Source organism: Agelaius phoeniceus, chromosome 26 (genome assembly GCF_051311805.1).
Source record: "Agelaius phoeniceus isolate bAgePho1 chromosome 26, bAgePho1.hap1, whole genome shotgun sequence".
NCBI lineage: Eukaryota > Metazoa > Chordata > Aves > Passeriformes > Icteridae > Agelaius > Agelaius phoeniceus.
This window is the reverse complement of record NC_135290.1, coordinates 4,539,783-4,554,670: the sequence shown is the minus strand read 5'-3', so window position 1 is coordinate 4,554,670 and position 14,888 is coordinate 4,539,783. Positions and strand designations below refer to the sequence as shown.

The following is a 14,888-nucleotide window of genomic DNA, read 5'->3' as shown; positions in this document are numbered from 1 at the left end:
GTGATATTTACCAAAATTTGATGAGATTTGGTGAGATTCACCAAAATTTGGTGAGATTTGGTAAGGTTTTATGAGATTCACCAAAATTTGGGGAGATTTGGTGAGAGTCACCGAAATTTGGTGCTATTTGGTAAGATTCACCAAAATTTGGAGATATTTGGTGAGACTTGCTGAGATTCACCAAAATTTGGAGATATTTGGTGAGACTTGCTGAGATTCACCAAAATTCGGTGATATTTACCAAAATTTGGTGAGATTTGGTGAGAGTCACCAAAATTCGGTGAGATTTGGTAAGGTTTTAATGAGATTCACCAAAATTCAGGGAGATTCAGGGAGATTCACCAAAATTTGGTGAGATTTAGTGCTGTTCAGTGACACTCACCAGGGCTGGGTGAGACTGGGTGGGATTCCCCGAGTTTTGGTGAAATTTGCTGAACCCCGAGATTGGAGGAGCAACTGAAGGATTCCGAGGGACGGGGACGGATCCAGAGGAGATCCCAACAGCCCTGGGGGATCCCAGCCCCTGCCCAGCCCCAGCGCTGCCACATCCTCACCACAGGCCCTGCCAGGTGTCCCCAGGTGTCCCCAGGTGTCCCCAAGGTGCCGCAGGGACCGGGCAAACGCGCCCGGCCTGTTCTGCCAACCCCAAATTCCGGGCAAGGGACACACCAGGACAGCAGGCACCCATCCTCATCATCTCTGGGGATTCAGGAGCTGGGAGAGGACTCATGGAGAGCTCAGCAGCACCAGAACTGGGGTCACCCATGTTTGGGGTTGTTCTGATAGCCCAAGGCTGAGTTTTGCAGTCAAAATCTCTGCTGTTAAATATTTCAGCTTCTCGTTGAATATTTTAGATTTCATCTCCCGATCCAGGTTTTTAAGGGAAGGCATTGCAGCCCTCTGTGGGCACAGGGACATCCTGGTGTGGTCCCAGAGCTGTGTCTAGGGTGAATATTGTCCCCTGGACCATGGATGGGACCAGGGCTTCCATCCCACACTGGGGACAGGCTCTGCTGTGGGGACTCCAAGGTCTGGGACCTCCAGGATCATGGAATGGTTTGGTTTGGTTTGGTTTGGTTTGGGCCTTAAACAGCACCCAGTGCCACCCCTGCCACGGGCAGGGACATTTTCCACCAGGCCAGGCTGCTCCAAGCCCTGTCCTTGGACAGGGTGGGGCAGCCACAGCTGCTCTGGCCATGAAACCCCAGAGCTGTGGGGTTTATTACTGTTTTATACAGTTTATTTTTATTTAATTTTAGATTTTAGATTTCATTTTAGAATTCTAGATCCAGGCAGCACCTCCCTGCCCTCAGCTGGAAAAGGCTCCGAGGATCTGGAGCTCCGGAGCCCCAGCAGGACCAGGGCCAGGCCAACAGTTCCATCTCCTGGCCGCGGGGAGGGCTGCGAGGGGCAGGGCTGGGAAAGCCTCCTGAGACACGTCCTTGGCAGGGCTGGGTGCTCTGTGAGGGGTTTGGGTCCTGCTGATCCCCACCGAGATGGAAACAGGGAGCCAGGCTGGGATTTGGGCTGCTGGAGGTGTTTGGTGCAGCTGGGGCAGGGCAGTGCTGGCATCAATGGCAGCAGGAGATGAGCTGGGGGAGCAAACTGCCCACCCTCAGCCCTGCCCTGGGCACTGGGATGTCTCTGGAGGGGCATCCTGCCCATCCCTGGGCACTGGGATGTCTCTGGAGGGGCATCCTGACATCCTGCCCACCTCTCAATCCCATCCCTGGGCACTGGGATGTCTCTGGAGCAGCATCCTGCCCACCTTCATCCCTGCTCCAGACACTGGGATGTCTCTGAAGGGGCATCCTGCCATCCTGCCCACCCTCATCCCATCCCTGGGCACTGGAATGTCTCTGCAGGAGCATCTTGTCACCCCTTATCCCATCCTCGGGCACTGGGATGTCTCTGGAGGGGCACCCTGCCCACTCCTCATCCCTGCTTTGGGCACTGGGATGTCTCTGGAGGTGGGAAACCAAACCAAACCAAACCAAACCAAAGCAGCCAGACTGCCCGTGGCTGGTGGGGGGATTCACTGCTCCTCTCCATGGTGATGGTTCTTGAGCTCCTGTGACCTCCAAGAGCCTCCTGACCCCTCAGAACGTGGCTGGGACCTTTGGGAAGTGAGGAGCTCTTGACCTGAGGAGCTTTGCTGGGGGGTGAGTGCATCCCAGCTCCTCCCTCCATTGAGCCACCCTGACATCAGCCTGTCCATGGGGACAAGGATCTGGTCCCTGGCATCACATCCTTGTCACCACCCCGTCCTCCTTGTCCCTTGTTTTCTCTCCTTTCACTGCTTTCCTGGTGTTTGGAACATGAGGGTGTTTACCTGGCAACTCCAGTTAGCCCAGGGCTGGTCAATTCCTGTGATAAAAGTCCTTAAAAAACCATTCTAGAAACTGCACATTCAAATAATCATCTTCAGTGAGTGCCCAGGGCTACATTTCTTACATTAAAGGTGATTTTAGACACTTAAGTTTGTTTTCTTAATTAATTTCAATTCCCTGGAAAACACAAGCAGGAATGGGGTGGTTTTTTTCCTGAATTTGCAGGTCCACCAAAAAAAAAAAAAAAAAAAAAACAAAACAAAACAAAAAAAAAAACCAAAAACAAAAAAAACCACAAAAAAAACCAAAACAAAACAAAACAAAACAAAAAAAAAAACCAAAAAAACAACCACCTCTTTCTTGATGTTAGAGCCACCGAGCCACCCAGGCAGTATTCCCTCATCCAAACAAGAATTCCCAGTTTAGATTGTGCAGCCTGAAGTTCCATAAAGTTCCAGAAACTCCAGGGTGTTTGGACAGCTGACCCCACCTCGTGTTCCTCAAGGAGCTGGACCTGGGGTGCCTGAAATACCTGAGATAAGGTGGGAACCCCTCCTCAAATTCCCCAGGTGAACATCACTCCTCCTTTCCACCCCCATGGAGCATCCCTGGGTATTTGAGGACATTTTCTGGGGCTGTGTGGTTGAAGTGAAGATCAGCCCAAGAGCCTGTCTTGGTGGAAGGACAAGATCTTAATTCCTTTGCCTCTGAGATCCTGAGATTAGAATTCTATTTTCAGCACTGCTGAATTTCTCAGTGGCTGTAATGAGTTCCAGGTATAATTCACTCTCCATTCCTTCCTGAATTACAGATTTTAATGTGTTAAACCATGGCAAGCAGCAGAAGGAGAAGGAACATGTGTGCTCTGTCAGTAAATAAGCTTCTTCGGTAGATAAATCAGATTTTTACAGTATAAATATAGGTTAAGAGAGAAAAAGTTCATGCCTGGAGTCCTGGGACTTGGATTTTCAGGGCTACGAGGAGTTTGGAAAGCAGAGGAAGATAAACATCTTCCCCAACCAGAAATATTTTGGTAATGTCCCATGGTAAATAGCTCATCAAGGGATTGATTATACCCAACTTGGTGTTTGCTTATCATCTGCAGCTTGAGCACATTCAGCCTGTTCCCCAGGGATGGGCTTGGAATCTGGGTAATGAGGAAAACATGGAATAGATGGAGGGTAAAAACTGGGATGTGATCTGTGGGAAAGGGGCTCCTCAGCCTCCCTCTGCTGCTCTGGCACAGGAAATGCTGAGGGCAGAATATGGAATATTTGTGTGTGTGTGTTTGTTTGTTTGTTTGTTTGTTTGTTTCTAAGGAGTTTCTTCTCCAGCTAAGAGCAGGGAATCCACAGCTCCTGCTGGGAGCAGGGGAGGAAGAGGGAGCAGGTGAGTTCTGTCAGGATGTCTCTCCCAGCTGCTGCACCCTGTGAGGAGCCACGGAGCCGTTCAGGTTGGAAAATCCCTCTGAGACCAAGCCCAGCCATTCCCCAGCACTGCCACCCCTGCCCCATGTCCCCAAGTGCCACATCCACAGGGATTTTAAGCCCTGGGCAGCTGTGTCAGGGCTGGAGAACGCTTTGGGGGAAATTTGCCCAATATCCAATCCAAACCTGTCCTGGGCCAGCCTGAGGCTGTTCCCTCTCCTTCTGTCCCTGTTCCCCCCAGTCAGGAGCTGTGCAGAGCCACAAGGCCCCCCCTGATCTCCCTTTTCTCCAGGGAACATTGGGGATTTCCAAAAGGGCTCCCCTTTCACCAGCAGCAGGTCCATACACAAGTTTCCAAATAAAATTCCTCCTTAAATTCCATCCTCCATTTCCAACAGGAGATAAGAGCACCAAAACCTTGCCAGGTGACAATCTGGTGCCACCCCCCCAGTGGTCACACGGAGCCAGCAGCCAAGGACAATTAGCAACAGGAACAGGCTTAGGCCACAAAAATTCGAGTCAGGCCTGGCAGGGAGAGTCTGTGCCACAAGGAGGGGACAGGGAGGTGACACATCCCTCCCCACAGCCCAAGGCTGCAGGCACCAGGGCTGCTCTGCAATCTCTGGAGGCTGCAGGATGCCAAGCTGGCATTTGGATGCCAAATCCTGCCTGGATCCTCCTGCTGTGATGGCCACCAGCTTCCAGAGGGTTCAGCAAAGTGGCCAGAGCAGATTTGTCACCTCTGCTCCAGCAGCAGCTCCCAGGCTTGGTGTCCCTTTCAGCTGGGTCCCAGGCAGAGCTCTCAGACGTGTCCCCCCATGGAGTGGGTGGATTTGGTTCTCTTAATAATTAATTTAATTCTGTTTAATTTATTTAATTAATTTGTTTTGGATTTGGTTCTGTTCAATAATTAATTTAATTCTGTTTAACTAATTTAATTAAATTAATTGATTTGATTCTGGTTTGGATTTGGTTCTGTTTAATAATTAATTCAACTCTGTTTAATTAATTTCATTTAATTAATTTATTAAATTCTGGTTTGGATTTGGTTCTGTTTAATAATTAATTTAATTTTGCTTAATTAATTAATTTCTGGTTTGGATTTGGTTCTCTTTAATAATTGATTTAATTCTGTTTATTTTAAATAATTAATTAAATTCTGGTTTGGATTTGGCTCTGTTTAATAAAAAGAGCAGTTTCCTCCTGGCCCCTGCTCCAGGCAGAAGAGGAGGAAGGGTGGAAGCTGTGCATTATTTGGCACAGCTGGAGCCTGGCACTGGGCACTGCTCTGCCCCACCCAGGGCACCTCCAGGAGGCCCCTCTGGCATAAACAGGGGCTGGAGGAGAGCAGCACCCAACCCTGATCCAGCAGGAGAAGGTTTTCATGCAATCACACCGTGGTTAATGCTGGAAGGAGCCTCTGGATGGCACCTGGTGCCCATCTCTGCTCCAGGACTGTGCCTAGACAGAGTTTTAGGATCTGCAAGGATGGAGAGCACACAGCCTCTGTGTGCCAGTAAGAAACATTGAGGTTGGGAAAGCCCAATGTAAGCTGTGCCAGTAAAAAACATTGAGGCTGGGAAAGCCCTCTGAGATCACCCAGCACTGCCAAGGCCACCACTGACCCCTGTCCCCAAGTGCCACATCCACTTTTAAACCCCACCCCTGCCCTGGGCAGCTGTGTCAGGCCTGGAGAAGCCTTTGGGGGAAAGAAATTTTCCCTGATTTCCATCAGCAGTAAAAAAAAAAAAAGTGTTTTACTGAGGATAAGATGGTGTTCAGGTGGTGCCCACAGGCTTTGGGCACTGCTGAGTTTCACCTGGTTTCACCCTTCCTTCTTCAGGTGAGGTGAGGAGGTCCCTCAGAGCCTTCTCTTCCCCAGACAACCCCAGCTCTCCCAGGCATTCCTCATGGCTGAGGAACTCCAGTTTTTCTCTCATTTTTTATCAAACTCTCCCCTGTGTGTCCATGCTGCAGTGGGGCCCCAGAACACAGTACAGTCCTGCAGGGTGAGGCCACTGAATTTGAGAATGACTCCTCATTGAATTTGGGAATTATCCCTCACTGAATGTGGGAGTGATGCCTCCCTGAATTTGGGAATGATTCCTCCCTGAATTTGGGAGTCCCTCATTGACTTTGAGGGCGATCCCTCCCTGACTTTGGGAATTATCCCCCCCTCCTCCTGCAGCCCAGGCTCCATCACCACCCTTACCAAGGGCACCCTGAGGCTCAGTGGCCGCCCCAGTGCCCAGCAGGAGCCCAGCCCAGTCCCTGTCCCAGCTGGGTGTCCCTCAGGGTGTGCCTGGGCTTGTTCCTCCCCAGGGCTCCCAAACACCAAATTCTGCCTACTCAGGCCAAGCCTGGAGCTCCCACAGCCCAGAATTGGACAGAGCAGAGGCCTCAAGGCCGATCCTGGCCCATGTGAGCTCAGGAATGATGACAACCCCTCTGATAAGGAAGAAATTCTCTTCTGAGCAAGGAATACCCATGGCTGCTGTGCCCATCGCTGCTGGAGATGACCAGGCTGGTGGCCCAGGTGGCCAAGAGGCTGATGCCAGCTCCTAAAGGGTGGGCACAGCTTGAGCAGCTCCTTCCTATACCTGTGCCAGTGAGTTTGGGGCAAATGGGAGCAGCACAGGGAGTGCAGAGGTTGTCAGTACTTTATTGGTGACAGGGACAGCACCAAGGGACACCAGGGACCCCAGAGCTCACCCCAGGAGGGTCTGGGTGTGCCCCAAGCTGGCCAGGTCACGCTGGGAGCTGCTGGGGGGGCTCCATCCCCATCTCCAGGTGCTCCAGGGTGGGGTGACAGGGCCATGCTGTCACTGCCCTGAGGCTGCAGTGCTCCCACCATCCTCCTCCTCCTCTTCCTCCTGGTCTGGCAGCAGCTCTGAGGGGTTGGCACCTCGTATGGGCAGAGCTCTGGAGGGCTGGTCCTCCTCCAGGCCTGCAGGAGATGGGCGGAGGGAACGGTGAGGAGATGGCTGGAGGTGCAGGAGGCAGCTCTGGGTCACCCAGAGCAGGATGAGCCCCTCCAGGGCTGCATCAGAGATCCCCCCAGGGATGGGGATGGAGAGAACCTCAGGCCCTGGAGCAGAAATCCCATCATGGGGCCATGCCTGGGTGTTTAGGGACACCCGGGGTGGAGCAAAAAGAGAAGGAGACTGCCCAGGAGCACAAGGTGGAGATGGCAAAGCAGAGAGAATGGGCTGGGGGTGCCTCAGGGACCATCACCTTCCTCATCCAGAGCCTCTGATGCCTTCCCCTCCGGGCTCTGGGACAGCAGGGTCAGCCTCTTGAGAGCCAGCAGGGCTTTCCCTGTTTTCTGGAGGGAGGAGAATGGGCACTGAGCCCTTCAGAGCCACCCCCATGTCCCCATCAGGGGTACTGAGCCCTTGGGCAGAGCCACCCCCATGTCCCCACCAAAGGCACTGAGCCCTTCAGAGCCACCCCCATGTCCCCATCACCTCACCAGGGCCACTGAGCCCTTCAGAGCCACCCCCATGTCCCCATCACCTCACCAGGGCCACTGAGCCCTTCACCAGGTGCATCCCCATGCCCCCGTCAGGGGCACTGAGCCCTTCAGCAGAGCACCCCCTGTCCCCACCAAGGGCTCTGAGCCACCCCCCTGTCCCTATCACCTCACCAGGGGCTCTGAGCCCTTCAGCAGAGCCACCCCCTGTCCCCACCAGGGGCACTGAGCCTTTGGACAGAGCCACCCCCCTGTCCCCATGTCCCCACCAAGGGCACTGAGCCTTTGGATAGAGCCACGCCCCTGTCCCACTGTCCCCACTAAGGACACTTAGCCTTTGGATAGAGCCACGCCCCTGTCCCACTGTCCCCACCAAGGGCACTGAGCCCTTCAGCAGAGCCACCCCCCTGTCCCCACCAGGGGCTCTGAGCCTTTGGACAGAGCCACCCCCCTGTCCCCATGTCCCCACCAAGGGCACTGAGCCTTTGGATAGAGCCACCCCCCTGTCCCCAGCAGGTACCTGCCACTTCCTCCTTGCCAGGAACTGCCTGATCCTCTCCTTGGACAGCGCCTTGGGGCTGCTGGGCTGGGGGTGCTGCAGCCAGGGGTGCAGCAGAGCCCCTGCACTGGGGAGCCGCCGGCTGCAGCACACACAGGGGTCACGGGGGGCTCCTCCACCCTGGAGCATCCCCTCCACCACACAGGCAGAGCTTTCCCTCACCCACCCCCTCAGCCCTCCAGAACCCGGCCCAGCTCCAGCTGAGCAGCCCCCAGGCCCTACCTGGGCTCTTTCTGCAGCAGCTGGCTGATGAAGTCCTTGGCTTGCTGGGAGATCTCCGAGAAGGTCTCCTCCTCAAAGCCCCACCGGGCAGCTGTGACATTGCTCAGGGTCTCCATGTCCGTGTCCCCCTGGAATGGGGACTCCCCGCTCAGCCTGGAGAGGGGAGCCCAGGCCATCAGTGAGAGCTCAGCCCCCTGCAGCCCAGCCTGCCCTGCCCACTGGGAGGGCACTCACAGGATGTAGCAGATGACACCAACGCTCCACATGTCCGTGGAGAAGCTCACGGGCTCGAAGGCGACCACTTCTGGAGCCATGAATTCAGGGGTGCCATGCAGCACCTTCACAGGGGTGTCTGGAGCTGCAGAGAGGAGGCAGGAGGTCAGCTGGGATCTCCCTGGGCCAGGAGGCCCAGCTGGGATGGTCCTGGGGGCAGCTGGGATCTCCATGAGGCAGGAGGCCCAGATGGGATCTCCATGGGATCTCCTGGGGCAGGAGGCCCATTTGGGATCTCCATGGGATAGGAGGCCCATTTGGGATGGTCCTGGGGAGTTGGGATCTCCTAGGGCAGGAGGCCCAGCTGGGATGGTCCTGGGGCACAGGACACACCAACACAGCCCAGGTGGAGGAGCCTCTGTGCCTAGGTGGAGTATGGATGGATGGATGGATGGATGGATGGATGGATGGATGGGCTCCTCCAGCCAGGTCTCATAAGATTTTGGAGATTTATTTCACACCCAAGATAGCTCAGCTACTTTAGAGGGCGTAAAATCAGCAGGATGGCTTCTGTGGTAGTGTTGGACACAGAAAAGTTTTTTAAAAAGGCAAAATAACAAAAACTCTTTACAGAGAAAAACTAAGCCAGCTGCAAAAGGTTCTTGCTGCTGGTAAAACACCTCACAAAAGCAATTTAGTTCCTTTGTTCTCTTCTTTATCTAGTGAATTGCTTAGGCTGGACTTTTTGGCTTCTGTCCAATTAGCTGTCCTTAAGTTTGAGGTGAAGTCCCCCAGGTGCTATGAGGCATCTTTTTTGCTAATTGAGAAAAAAAACTTCTGAGCTTTCATCCTTTTTAAGGAGACAAAGGATAATTTGTTCACTCCATCAACAGGGGACACATTCCTGTAGTGGAGCTGCCACCCTCCAGGGATATTGCAGCTCTTGGTGCTCTCCTAGAGCCTCTCTGTGTGCCCCCACCCATGGGCACAGGGGGATCTCCACCTCTGAAGCAGGGTTAGGGACACACAGAGCAGTGGTGGATGGCAGGGAGGGCCCAAGCAGGAGGACACCGAGCTCCTCACTGCTGTGCCAGGCCAGATGTGCCCCTGTGGCAGTGTCAGTCCCTGCCCTGGACCCCCAGGAGCCCCTTGGTGCTCACCCATGGGAATCCATAAAATCAGAGGGGTTTGGGAAAGCTGCAACAGGCAGGCCTCAGAGACAGCAGGATGTGATTAGAGCTAAGCAGTAGCCATGAGATAGATCAGCAGAAAAATGATGTAAAATATAGAAAAGTAAGGACAAATAGAACAATGGCCTGTGTATTAAGGCTTGGCTAGAATAACTTTGCTATCTCTGAGGCCTGCCTGTTGCAGCTTTCCCAAATGTTGGGGAAGATGAAACAGGAAAGCCTTATAAATATGATTGCCTGGCAAAAGATTTTGAGAATATGGAAACTATAGGCGAGATTGAAATGAAAGCAAGCTTTGAGATCCCTCAGTTAGTGAACAACTGGAAAACAATGGTGTGGCCAGCTGAAGGTGATCCCCTTTTGATGGAACAACACCCTCTGCTTGCAGACAGGCCCAAGGGTCAAAGCAGACCCTGCCAGCTTGGCAGAAGGGTCCAAAGAGGAGTTTTTAGGGTTTAAAATGTGACACAGTGTGGTAATGTAATGATTCTTATAGGCTGTATGGAAATGCTGTAGGATTTGTATATTGTACTAGATAGGTTAGTGAGAATTAGAATATTCAACACAGAACAAGATTTATTGTATTGGAATGGGAACCTCACTCTCTTATGCTTTTGCTCTCTTGCCCTTTTACTCTCTCACCCTCTCATCCTCTCTCCCCCTCTCTTCTCTCAGGCCTGCTCTGAGCTGTGCCTGGCAGCTCCCAGCAGGGCCCTGCACCCAGGCCCTTTGCAATAAACCCCAAGTTCCTGTCCTGCCTGCAGAGATCTCTCATCTCCATCCACCCCAACTGTCCTACCCCCAGACCCCTCTGATTTTATGGGTTCCCACACTCACCCAGCCTCCGTGCCAGGCCGAAGTCGATGATCTTGACGTGGTGGCTGCCGGGGCTGACGCAGACGATGTTCTCAGGTTTGAGGTCCAGGTGCACGATGGCCTGGCCGTGCATGAACTGCAGCCCCTCCAGGATCTGCTGCATGTACTGGGCACTGCTGGGCTCTGTGTGCTCAAAGTCATCGTCCACAATTCGCTCAAAGAGCTCCCCACCTGCCACGCTGGGGACAGCCAAGTGCTGGGGACACTTTGGGGTCTCACCAGCCCCGAGAGGGGAAACCCCAGTGGAGAACCCAGACCCAGCACTGTGGGAGCATCGCTCCACCCTTATCTCCAGGAGCTGTGGGTTCCCCATCCATCCCACCAGCACCCCATGGCACAGGGACCCATCTCCACCTGCCACTGTGGGGACAACCAGGTGCTGGGGGCCCTCCACACTGGGGACCCCTTTGGGATCTACCAGCCCCAAAGAGGAGAAGCCCCAGTGGAGAACACAGACCCAGCATTCTGGGAGCATCGCTCCACCCTTATCTCCAGGAGCTGTGGGTTCCCCATCCATCCCACCAGCACCTCATGGCACAGGGACCCCTCCCCATGTGCCACTGTGGGGACAAAAAGGTACTGGGGACCCTCCACACTGGGGACAGCCAGGTTCTGGGGACCCTTTTGGGGGTCTACCAGCCCTGAGAGGGGAAGACCAGCAGAGAACCCAGTGCTCTGGGAGGACCTCACCACTCATAACTCCAGAGTAGTCAGGTTCTCCATCCATACAGGGACCCCTCCCCACCTGCCATTGTGGGGACAATGAGCTGCTAGGGACCCTTTTAGGGTCTCACCAGCCCCAAAGAGGGGAAGCCCAGCAGAGAACCCAGCACTCTGGGAACATGTCTCCACCCTTATCTCCAGGAGCTGTGGGTTCTCCATCCATCCCACAGCAGCACCTCATGGCACAGGGACCCCTCCCCATGCACCACTGTGGGGACAAAAAGGTGCTGGGGACCCCTTTGGGATCTACCAGCTCCAAGGAGGGGAAGCCCAGCAGAGAACCCAGTGCTCTGGGAGGACCTCACCACTCATAACTCCAGAGCTGCCAGGTTCTCCATCCATCCATCCATCCATCCATCCATCCAGGGACCCCTCCCCACCTGCCATTGTGGGCACAATGAGCTGCTGGGGACCCTTTTAGGGTCTCACCAGCCCCAAAGAGGGGAAGCCCAGCAGAGAACCCAGTGCTCTGGGAGGACCTCACCACTCCAGAGTTTCCAGGCTCTCCATCCATTGGCACAAGGACCCCTCCCCACCTTCAGTGCCCCCCTGGCAGCCCCTAGCCCTGCTCCACACTCACTATTCCATGACCATCACCAGCTGGGTGGGCTCCTGGAAGGCCTCCAGGCACTGCACGAGGCGTGGGTGGTGCAGGAGGTTCATCAGCTCCACCTCGGCGCGCGCCGCCTGCCTCTCCTTGGCCGTGCGCGCCCGGAAATATTTCCCAGCACGGATCCTGCCCGTGGCCTTCTCCTGCAGCCTGTACACGGTCCCGAATTTCCCCCTGGGACAGAGGAGGAGGGATGGAGGAGCCACCAGCAGCACCAGGGCTGTGCATGGACAGCCAGGGCTATGCCCAGGGTGGGACACGGGAGCCTCACTCACTCCCCCAGCTTCTCCAGCTGTGTGTACACATCTGAAACCTTGTCCTGGCTGTTGATGACCACGTCACGGTGTTCAAAGGGCTCCTCAGCTCCTGGGGGATGGATTAAGGTGGGCCATGCAGGGATTTCCCCTGATTTGGGGAGCAGGGGCCTGTCTTCCCCTCCAGTGATGATTTCTGTGTCCCCCCTGCTCCATCTGGGACCAACCACCCTCTGCACCAAGTGTGGATGGCACCTGGGGAGGACATGGGGACAGGAGCTGGGATAGCCTAGCACCCTGCAAGTCAGGTTTGGGGTGAAAGGTGCTTTTAGGATCAAGAATCCAAGAGAAATGGGGCCAGGATGGGATGGAGATTGGTGCTGATGGGGGGTGGACAGGGGTCACACCATTGCTGGTGTTCCCTGTGCCTCTGCTGTACCTCCTGGCTGGGACATGGTGGTGCCACCGGCTCCTCACAGGGTGCTGGCACAGTCAGGACAGGTTCTGGATGTGTCCCCCAGGCTGGGACAGGTGATGGCCGTGTCTCTGCTCCAGCTGCTCCCTGGGGCTCTGCACCTTCCCCCTGCCACAGGAGACCACTGGCATCACTCCACCAGCACCCACACTCCCCATCTCCCCGATGGACCCAAAAGGACCGAGCCAGATTTTAAAGCAAGGCCCCTTTTTGGATGGGGACGCCCCTTCCCAGGCTCCAAGCCGATGTTTTCCCCATGCATTGTCTTACATCAGGCAGGAAATCCCCAGGAAAGCCTCACTTGTAGGGCAAAGGAGCTGCTTCCTTACACGTCCATCCCCAGAAGGGTTGGGGGGACAGAAAGTGACACTCAAGGGTGTCAGGCAGTGACACCCACCCCCAACCCGGGACCCCCAGCACTGACCTGGCACTGTCCAGCCCCTCCTGCAGCTCGCTGCCCTTTCCAGTGACTGCAGAGCCACAAAAGCTGGGGAGGGAGGGAAGGGGCAATGCTGGAGGTTGAGGAACCACAACTGGAACCACACAAATGGGGATATCTCGGGGTCCAGCTGGGAGCATCCCTCCCACTCCGGCACTGGGAGCAGCCCTGGCTGTCCCCTCCCTTTCCTTCCCAGCAGAGCGCTTCCGGACGGACGTGGGGGATAAACAACCCCCACCACCCACGAGCTGTCCCCAAACCCTGTCCCCAACGCCCCCTTCGGCACCGTGCAGGGCCACAGGTCTGCAACACAGAGCTGTGGAAGCCCAGGGCAGGGGGAATGCAGAGAGCTGACACACTCAGCACACAGCAGAGACCCCCAGCTCTGCCCTCCCAGCCCCTGGCAGGATCTGGGGCCTCTCACGGGTTAAATCCACAGCCCACCCTGGGGGATAAACAACCCCCACCACCCACGAGGTGTCACCAAACCCTGTCCCCAACGCCCCCTTTGGGTCCCAGGTCTGTAACACAGAGCTGTGGAAGCCCAGGGCAGGGGGAATGCAGAGACTGACACACTCAGCACACAGCAGAGACCCCAGCTCTGCCCTCCCAACCTCTGTGCAAGATCTGGGGGCTCTCACAGGTTAAATCCACAGCCCACACAGCCTCTGTGCAGGATCTGGGGCCTCTCACAGGTTAAATCCACAGCCCACCCAGCCCCCGCCCCCGTCCCACCCATGGGTGGGTTCCTGCAGAGGGGCTGAGCACCCACAGCTGCTCCCCTGTCCCTGCTCCACCTGCAGCCAATGTCCCATCCCAGGGCTTCGGCTTCCCGGGAATGCTCCAGGTGAATGGGGAGTTACAAAACTCCTCTGGGCCTCCAAAGCAGGTGATTTGGAGGAAAAATGTGTTTCCCAGCTTTTATACCCCAAAAGCGGGAGCGTGCAGCCGCTCTGTGCCCGGTGCTGCCGTTTGGTTTTCCTGGTTTGCCCAGATTTGAAATGGGAAGGACGCCGTGATTTCCTCCCGGAGCTGACTCCAGACCCAGGATCAGGCAGTGGCACCTCACAGGGACATGAAACCCCTGGGGACCGCGGTGGCACAGCAGTGGGGACACAGGGGGGGTCACCTGGGGTTACCTGCTGTCCGCAGCACCTCTCGGGGACCTTTGGGGCGATGCCAGCGCCTCCAGACGCGTCCCAGCGCCGCTCCCAGGCTCGGCTCAAAGTCCACGGGCTCCGGCAGGGAGTAGGTGACAAAAGTCCCCAGGGCAATGGCGGGGTCACCACGACCTCGCCGTGCCTTTGTCACCGCGACCTTGGAGCCCGGGGGTGTCCCCGAGTCACCCCCAGGGATGCGCGGATGCTCCGGGCTCGGCGCTCGGCTGGACCCCGCTGCGATATCGACTGCGGGGACACGACAGGACACGGGGGTGGCCGAGCTGGGGACAGGCGGCTGGAGCACGGCTGGGTGCATCCCGGAGCCCCGGGGCAGGACGAGGCCAGGCAGGCGGTGCTGGGCAGCTCCCGGTGCACCGGGACCGGAGACAGCCCCGGAGCGAGAGCGATGCCGGCAGCCGCTGGATGTCAGTGTCGGCCCGACGCTGGCAGCGGAGAAACGAGCAGAAAAATAAAGATTTAGGGGTCTGGGGGATCTGGGGAGGGCTGGCAGAGCCCAGGTCCTGCGGGATGGAGTGCCTGGCTGGAGGGGAGCCCCTCGGGAGCCGCATTCCCGGGGGATGGAGCATCGCAGCCATGAGACAGCAGCGGCAGCAGGGAAAGCTGCTGCAGGGATCGACAGCAGATCAATCCATCCTTTGGGGCTGCCAGCTCCATTTACCGGCCCTGTCCCACCCCTCTGCCTCCGGAATTGTCCCCTCCCTCGTGCCTTGACACCCTCTCCTTGTGCCTTATAAAATGAATTAATTAATCGAATTAATTAATCATTCGTGGTCACACCAGGCAGCCATGTGTTCTGCTTTGGGAATCAAGGTGTCCCCATCTGCCCAGGGATCCTCTGGCACGGCCGGGATGGGATTCCCAGGTGATTCCCCCAACCCCAAACCCACTCGTGCTGCCCATGGGGTGCCCCCCAGTTC

The 14,888-nt window shown here is 56.0% G+C and overlaps 1 protein-coding gene across 3 annotated transcripts; it reads right to left on the bottom strand.

The window, feature by feature from the left end:
• Positions 1 to 6,349: 6,349 nt before the first annotated feature.
• LOC129131032 (myosin light chain kinase, smooth muscle-like) lies at positions 6,350 to 14,630 on the bottom strand. Of its 3 annotated transcripts, XM_077190881.1 has the most exons (11): positions 13,930 to 14,630; positions 12,776 to 12,838; positions 12,316 to 12,459; positions 11,898 to 11,988; positions 11,593 to 11,796; positions 10,251 to 10,468; positions 8,245 to 8,368; positions 8,011 to 8,163; positions 7,750 to 7,870; positions 6,992 to 7,082; positions 6,350 to 6,704 (listed from the first exon to the last, which is right to left on the bottom strand). In XM_077190881.1, the coding sequence occupies exons 3-11, from the start codon at positions 12,329 to 12,331 to the stop codon at positions 6,580 to 6,582; spliced, it is 1,143 nt and encodes a 380-aa protein (XP_077046996.1). In that variant the 5' UTR covers positions 12,332 to 12,459; positions 12,776 to 12,838; positions 13,930 to 14,630; the 3' UTR covers positions 6,350 to 6,579. The 3 variants fall into 3 exon arrangements, with proteins under 3 accessions (XP_077046996.1, XP_054505761.2, XP_077046995.1); XM_054649786.2 differs by lacking the exon at positions 13,930 to 14,630 and having other exon boundaries at positions 12,776 to 12,959; XM_077190880.1 differs by lacking the exons at positions 12,316 to 12,459; positions 12,776 to 12,838; positions 13,930 to 14,630 and having other exon boundaries at positions 10,251 to 12,028.
• Between the last annotated feature and the right edge of the window lie 258 nt (positions 14,631 to 14,888).

Excerpts from the sequence above, each read along its gene's own strand:
- LOC129131032 (XM_077190880.1), bottom strand. The coding sequence starts at position 10,806 with ATGGATGGGGAACCCACAGCTCCTGGAGATAAGGGTGGAGCGATGCTC. Across the intron at positions 7,871-8,010 it reads CTGCTGCAGAAAGAGCCCAG|CCGGCGGCTCCCCAGTGCAG; the intron begins GTAGGGCCTGGG and ends TGTGTGCTGCAG. Across the intron at positions 7,083-7,749 it reads TGGCAAGGAGGAAGTGGCAG|AAAACAGGGAAAGCCCTGCT; the intron begins GTACCTGCTGGG and ends TCCTCCCTCCAG.